Source organism: Tribolium madens, unplaced genomic scaffold (genome assembly GCF_015345945.1).
Source record: "Tribolium madens isolate multiple individuals breed KSU strain unplaced genomic scaffold, Tmad_KSU_1.1 Scaffold_7;HRSCAF=85;Tcas5.2_LG10, whole genome shotgun sequence".
Lineage (NCBI taxonomy): Eukaryota > Metazoa > Arthropoda > Insecta > Coleoptera > Tenebrionidae > Tribolium > Tribolium madens.
Window position 1 is genome coordinate 9,219,720 of NW_025401050.1, and position 7,738 is coordinate 9,227,457.

Consider the following 7,738-nt stretch of genomic DNA (forward strand, 5'->3'; position numbering starts at 1 on the left):
GATTTTAATACAGGATTATTTCGAAATTAATGTATTTTATTAAAATAATTGCTTCAATTGTAATTTTAGGCTGAAATAAAGCAATCTGAGCTATAGTTAATTCAATTTTGCTCGATTTTAATACAGAATTAGTTTGAAATTAATGTGTTTTATAAATACAATTGCTTCAACTTAATTTTAGGTTGAAATAAAGCAATTTGTGATATGTTTGGCTCAATTTTAAATTGGGAATCAACCAAATACTGACTTCAATAAGAGTTTTCTTCCAAAGTAAAGCAATTTGAGCTATTTTTAATTCAGTTTTACTAGATTTAAAATTTTTTCATCCAAAATCATTTTTACTGTACTGACATTTCGAGTCGTTACAAATTAACGAAGATAATGGATAAAGAATTACTCCTTTTTGCGATTTTTCTTGCTTCAGTGAAAATTTTTAAGGCTAATCCTTTTTTATTTACTTTGTTACAAATTAACATAATTAAAGGGCAAAACAAAAATACAAATTCGAATTATGTAAATTACCATCCTACTGTTGACTTTATTTTATTTAGACATACTACCAGGTGAATAAAAAGTATGGAACGAAGCGTTTTTCTCGTAAACTAACCACTTTACAAAAAAAATAATTAGTGTAGCGAAAAGTCCAATTAAAATGTGACCATTTATCAAGAATAACATTTTTGGAATTTTTTTTGGTTTTCGAGTTCTGGAAATTTTTTTTTTTTTTAATGGCAACCCACTATGGTAATTTTTTTAATTAAAGCTTATGATCTAAAAATGACCTCTAATTAAACAGAATTGTTTTCTAGTCAGTACTTTTTTTTTAATAAATTATTAAAGTTGCGTTCCGAGCCCATCACGAAGATTTTCCGAACTTGAACGAGGGAGTCGTTTCATGACTTTGGTCGTTGGTTTTTGGTGCAGGTGCTTTGGGGTGGTTCCGGATGGATCAAAAAATGTAAAAACAAATCATTTTCTTCTATTTTTAGTCCATTCGAAACCACCCCAAAGCACCTGCATCTCTCCCATGATGAAAAGCATGAAACAACCACTTCGGTTATGTTCGGAAAATCTTCGTGATGAGCTCGGAACGCAACTTTAACAATTAATTAAAAAAAAAGTACTGGCTAAAAAACAATTTTATTTAATTAAAGGTCATTTTTAGATCATAATCTTTAATTAAAAAAATTATCATGGTGGGTTGCCATTAAATTTTTTTTTTCTAAAACCCGAAAACTAAAAGAAATTTCGAAAAATGTTATTCTTGATAAATGGTCACATTTTAATTTTTTTTTTTTGTAAAGTGGTTAGTTTACGAGAAAAACGCTTCGTTCCATACTTTTTATTCACCTGGTATAATAATCCATTAATTTTGTTCCAGATGAGGTCCGAGTCGGCAAATACAAACAACTCTACCACCCGGAACAACTCATCACCGGTAAAGAAGACGCCGCCAACAACTACGCCCGAGGCCACTACACCATCGGCAAAGAAATGATCCACATCGTGATGGACAAACTCTCGAAAATGGCCGAACAATGTTCGGGCCTGCAAGGCTTCCTCGTGTTCCACTCGTTCGGGGGCGGCACCGGTTCCGGTTTCACCTCACTCTTGATGGAAAACCTCTCGGACGAGTTCGGCAAGAAGAGCAAACTCGAGTTTGTCATCTACCCGGCCCCCCAGGTGTGCACGGCGGTCGTGGAGCCCTACAACTCGATTTTGACGACTCACACCACTCTGGGACACACCGACTGCGCCTTTATGGTGGACAACGAGGCCATTTACGACATTTGTCGCAAGAAATTGGGCATCGAAAGGCCGAATTACATCAATTTGAATCGATTGATAAGCCAAGTGGTGTCGTCGATAACGGCAAGTTTGCGCTTTGACGGGGCTTTGAATGTGGATTTGACGGAGTATCAGACGAATTTGGTGCCGTATCCGAGGATACATTTCCCTCTGGCGTCGTATGCGCCGGTGGTGTCCTCCGACAAGGCCTTCCATGAGGGGATGTCGGTGTCGGAGATCACCTCCGAGCTGTTTGAGTCGTCGAATCAGATGGTCAAGTGCGACCCACGCCATGGGAAGTACATGGCGTGCTGTCTCCTCTACAGAGGGGATGTGGTCCCGAAGGATGTGAACGCGTCCATAGCCCAAATGAAGACCAAGGCCAATATAAGGTTCGTCAATTGGTGTCCGACAGGGTTCAAGGTCGGGATTAATTACCAGCCGCCGACGGTGGTGCCCGGGGGTGATTTGGCGAGGGTGCAGAGGGCGGCGTGCATGTTGTCCAATACGACAGCGATCGAATCGGCGTGGAATAAGTTGAATAAGAAGTTTGATTTGATGTTTGCCAAGAGGGCGTTTGTGCATTGGTACATACATGAGGGGATGGAAGAAGGGGAGTTTAATGAGGCGAGGGAGGATTTGGCTATGTTGGAGAAAGATTATGAGGAGGTTTCGATCGATGATATCGAATAGTAGGCGTTTCATTGCACCTCATTTTCGATTATACAAATTATACATGAAATAAATACATCCACATTCTGATTTTTTTCTCATTTTGTTTTTTAAAAACTTAAAAAATTGCGCACTACTAATGTCTGTTAGGCACTCGAAAATACACATTTCGCAATGAACCACTAAATAAGTAAAAATTGGTTGACTAAAACTGACTTGATATTGTAATCATTTCCACAAAAACTCATTTCGTAATAGTTTCGTTGTTTTGGGCTGCGTAATCCCGCCATTCGCTATTTTGTCACCCCGTAATATTTTTTTGTTTTATTTTTGTAACCAAGAGGGATTTTGTGTTCAATTTTTGGCTACTACAAAAAATTTTAAGATAATTTTCAAAATCCAACATAGATCCCTGATTCTCAATAAATTTTTAACAAAGATCAAAAACGGTTTTTTGTTATCAAAAAATTTTTACATTTATTTTTTGAAATTTGACATTTTTTTCAACATTTTTTCCATGTTCTGTATCTTATTTTACATAAAATTTTTCACTGGGGCGCGAGTTCTGACGCACCCTGTATTTTAGATCCCTGATCCTCAACAAATTGTAACAAAGACCAGAAACGGTTGGTTTTTTTGTTAACTTTTTGTGCCCGCAAGCGATTTTTCCTCACTTTTTTGTAACCACGAATTATTTTTTTGTTTTATTTTTGTGACCACGAGAGATTTTTGTTCAATTTTTTGTGACTACAATATTTTTGAAAATCCAACGTAGATCCATGATCCTCAACAAATTTTTAACAAAGACCAAAAATGTTTTTTTATATACGCTCCCAAAGATAGCTATTTTACGGAATCATTTCAGTAACCAAAAGGGATTTTTTTGTTTAATTTGTTGTCACTACAAAAATTTAAAAACATTTTTGAAAATTCAACACAGATCAGGGATCAGGGTCCTCAAGAAATTTTTAACAAAGACCAAAAACTATTTTTTTTGTTTAACTTTTTGTGCCCTTAAGTGGTTTTTTGCTCAATTTTTTGTGACTACGTGCCATTTCTTAATGTATTTTTTGCTTCTAGAAAAATTTGAAAGATATTTTTGAAAATCCAACTTATACCTCTGATTCTCAACAACTTTTTAACAAAATCCAGAAAGGGTTTTTTGTTCAACTTTTTGTGCCCACAGGCGATTTTTTGCTCAATGTTTTTTCTTCTTTTTTTATGACCACCGAAGAATTTTTTGTGCAATTTTTTGCTACTACAAAAATTTTAAAAATATCTATGATTCGCAACAAATTGTAACAAAGACCAGAAACGGATGGTTTTTTGTTAACTTTTTGTGCCCGCAAGCGATTTTTTCCTCATTTTTTTGTAACCACGAATTATTTTTTTGTTTTATTTTAGTAGCCAGGAGGGATTTTTTGTTTAATTTTTTGCTACTAAAAGAATTTTTTAAATATTTTTGAAAATCCAACGTAGATCCATGATCCTCAACAAATTTTTAACAAAGACCAAGAACTATTTAACTTTTTGTGCCTGCAAGCGATTTTTTGTTCAATTTTTTGTGATCCGGAATCATTTTTTGTTCAATTTTTGTGACCACCAAGGGATTTTTTGTGCAATTTTTTGTCACTACAAAAAATTTTAAAACATTTTTGAAAATCCAACACAGATCCCTGATCCTCAACAAATTTTTAACAAGGACCAAAAACGGTTTTTTGTTTAACTTTTTGTGCCCGCAAGTGGTTTTTTTGCTCAATTTTTATTGTATTTTTTGCTTTTAGAAAAATTTGAAGGATATTTTTGAAAATTCAACCTATACCTCTGATCCTCAACCACTTTTTAACAAAGATCAGAAACGGTTTTTTGTTTAATTTTTTGTGCCCACAGGCGATTTTTTGCTCAATGTTTTGTGATCCCGAATATTTTTTTTTCTATTTTTATGACCACCGAAGATTTTTTTGTGCAATTTTTTGCTACTACAAAAATTTTAAAAATATGTTTGAAAATCCAACGTAGATCCCTGATTCGCAACAAAATTTAACAAAGACGAGAAATGATTGGTTTTTTGTTTAAATTTTTATGCCCGCAAGCGATTTTTTGCTCATTTTTTGTATTTTTTGCTTCTAAAAAGATGTGAAGAATATTTTGTAAAATCCAACTTATACCTCTGATCCTTCAACAACTTTTTAACAAAGACCAGAAACAGTTTTTGTTTTTTATTAGTTGTGTTAACGTCCTGCATCATTTGTTTATATAGTGGATCTTTTGTTTATCTTTTTGTGCCGACAGGCGATTTTTTGCTCAGTTTTTTGTGATCCCGAATCAATTTTTGTTCTATTTTTGTGACCACCAAGGGATTTTTTTTACAATTTTTTGTCACTACAAAAAATTTTAAAACATTTTTGAAAATCCAACACAAATCCCTGATCCTCAACAAATTTTTAACAAAGACCAAAAACTATTTTTTTGTTTAACTTTTTGTGCCCGTAAGCGGTTTTTTGCTCACTTTTTTGTGATTATGTGCCATTTTTATTGTATTTTTTGCTTCTAAAAAAATTTGAAGAATATTTTGGAAAACCCAACTGCTACCTCTGATCCTCAACAAGTTTTTATTAAAGACCAGGAACGGTTTTTTGTTTAATTTTTTGTGATCCCGAATCATTTTTTGTTCTATTTTTATGACCACCGAAGAATTTTTTGCTTCTAAAAAAATTTGAAGAATATTTTTTTTGTTTAACTTTTTGTGCCGACTGGCGATTTTTTGCTCAGTTTTTTTTTGATCCCGAATCAATTTATGTTCTACTTTTGTGACCAGCGAGGGGTTTTTTTATTCAATTTTTTGCTATTACAAAAATTTTTAAAATATTTTTGAAAATCCAACATCGATCCCTGACCCGCACAAATGTTTAACAAAGCCCAAAAACTATTTTTTGTTTAACTTTTTGTGTCCGCAAGCAATTTTTTGTGACTACACGTCATTTTTTATTGTATTTTTTGCTTCTAGAAAAATTTGAAGAATATTTTTGAAAATCCAACCAATACCTCTGATCCTCAACAAATTTTTAACAAAGACTAAAAACTGTTTTTTTGTTGTTTTTCTGCTTAAAGCATTTTTTGTTCAATTTTGCATTCGAGTTCGAAACCAATTTTATTTCTTAAACTTAGGAAAAAGATGGTATTAGACTAAAACCCATCGTGCGCTTACAAGATATATTTTTTAAACATACAATAAATATAATATTTAATAAATTTAATACTTGATTTATATACAATGAACGACTTTGTTACGACTTTAACAATCTATTTAATCGATCGATTTCCTGACCCAACGTGTCCACATTGTCCTACAAACAAATTTATAGACAAATTCCACTCCATTCAACTAAACCTACTTTCAAAGTAATATTTTTAAGCAAGGCATCCTCGAGTACAGCTTGTAGCTTCCGATTGATGTCAAGCGACAACTCCAGCGTAAGTTTCTCATCAGCTACACGAGAGCTATACACCGATGCCATTACTCCATTCAATTTGGCGATGTTCGCCTAGAAAAAAATACATATCACACAACAATCTTCCACAAATTCGCCCTAATTCACTCTAAACTTACCAAAATTTCGAAGACTGGAATGAGAAAAAAACGTGATTAAAAAATACCGAATTGAATCACAGCTACGGATACCTAAAGACTAGGAAACGACACGATGTAGAATGTTAGTGAGGCCAGATAGCGCAGTTGTTCCTTTCCCGTTTAAGAGCAAAAAAATAAAAAAATGGCTGTATTTATATAAGCAAAACCCAAATAAAAAAATATAGACAGATCGAGGATTAAATTCTCAATAATAAGCGATAAAGGTAATGGAAAAATTTCATTAGAAATTATATTTAAAAAAATTTCAAACATAATGACGAAAATATTTCTGGACCATAGAAAAAATGAATGTCTATCCAAAAGAAACCGCATTTCGTTATCTTTTTTACTGTCAGAGAAATCGAAGAAATACGGAGCTCTGAGACACCCTGTATATTAGACGTAAAAAGTTGAAATGTCAAAAAAAATTACAGATAGAATTTTTTAAACATTTTTTTTTCATGTTTTTGGTTTCTTGTCTTACTTGGTATTTTTCTCTGAGGTACGAAAAATGTAATAATATCTAATAAAATATAATTTACTTTTGTTTTTTCTTTTTTAATTACTTCTTTATTAACAATTAGTGTTTTTATTCTTTTTTTTGACAATATAGTAGGATATTAAATTTTGCAAAAAATAAGTTGTTTATTTTTATTTGAAACACCTTTAAAAAGTAGCTGTTTAAACAAAACGAACATGTCACTCAAGATGATTATAAGTTTTCTATGCATGTCTAATGTTTTTTGATTAAAATAAGCCAATTAAAAAATGCATATTTTGCCAACTTCGTGCATATTTTAGGAAATAATGCATATTTGTGCATATTTTCTTCAAATCACAAATTTCCGATTAAAAATTTCAATTCAAGTTAAAAATTGGCCAGTTTAAGAAAAATGTTCCGATTACAAAACATTTTAAAGAGAAAACAACTAATACTCCTCTTTAAATTCATTTTATACAGGGTGAATATAAAGTTTAGAACCAAACGTTTTTTTTTTTTATTATTTGCCTCTGGAAAATAATAATATAAAATAAAGTAATAGAAAAAATCTGATCGTATTTTCAAAACGAAATTTTGTTTTGCTTTGAGTTAAGCGATTTTTTTTTGTCAAAATTGTAATTTATGTATTTTTTTTAATTAATAAAAAGTAAATAGTCTCCAACACAGTTGTTTTTGGGAGAGTATACAAAACATTTTTTTAGTGGGTTGCCATTTAAAAAAAAAGAAAACATTTGTAGAACTCAAAAACAAAATATTCGAAAAATTTTATTCTTGATAAAACATTTAATTCATCAATTAGTTTAAAAAATAAATAGTTTAAGCAAAAAACTTATATAGGAATTACCTATAATGACGAAAATATTTTTGGACCATAGAAAAAATMAATGTCTATCGTCCAAAAGAAACCGCATTTCGTTATCTTTTTTACTGTCAGAGTAATCGAAGAAATATGGAGCTCTGAGACACCCTGTATATTAGACGTAAAAAGGTCAAATGTCAAAAAAAAAATTACAGATAGAATTTTTTAAACATTTTTTTTCATGTTTTTGGTTTCTTGTCTTACTTGGTATTTTTCTCTGAGGTACGAGTTATGAACCACCCTGTATACATAAAAAATGTAATAATAACTAATAAAATATAATTTA

At 31.7% G+C, this 7,738-nt stretch overlaps 2 protein-coding genes across 3 annotated transcripts in view; one reads left to right on the forward strand and one right to left on the reverse strand.

The window, feature by feature from the left end:
* The window catches only part of LOC123010232 (tubulin alpha chain-like), a 6,516-nt gene extending 3,966 nt beyond the window's left edge, over positions 1-2,550 (forward strand). The window contains exon 3 of the mRNA XM_044406941.1: positions 1,382-2,550. Within this exon, the coding sequence (XP_044262876.1) occupies positions 1,382-2,481 (1,100 nt within the window). The 3' untranslated portion in view covers positions 2,482-2,550. The remainder of the gene's footprint in view (positions 1-1,381) is intronic.
* Positions 2,551-5,659: 3,109 nt separating this feature from the next.
* The window catches only part of LOC123010214 (coiled-coil domain-containing protein 186), a 6,804-nt gene continuing 4,725 nt past the window's right edge, over positions 5,660-7,738 (reverse strand). The window contains exons 5-6 of one of the 2 annotated variants that reach the window (XM_044406918.1): positions 5,856-6,005; positions 5,660-5,807 (exon numbers count right to left, since the gene is read on the reverse strand). In XM_044406918.1, the coding sequence (XP_044262853.1) occupies positions 5,748-5,807; positions 5,856-6,005 (210 nt within the window). In that variant the 3' untranslated portion in view covers positions 5,660-5,747. Of the gene's footprint in view, positions 5,808-5,855; positions 6,006-6,070; positions 6,085-7,738 lie in introns of those variants that run through there. The other variant, XM_044406919.1, reaches the window with a different exon arrangement.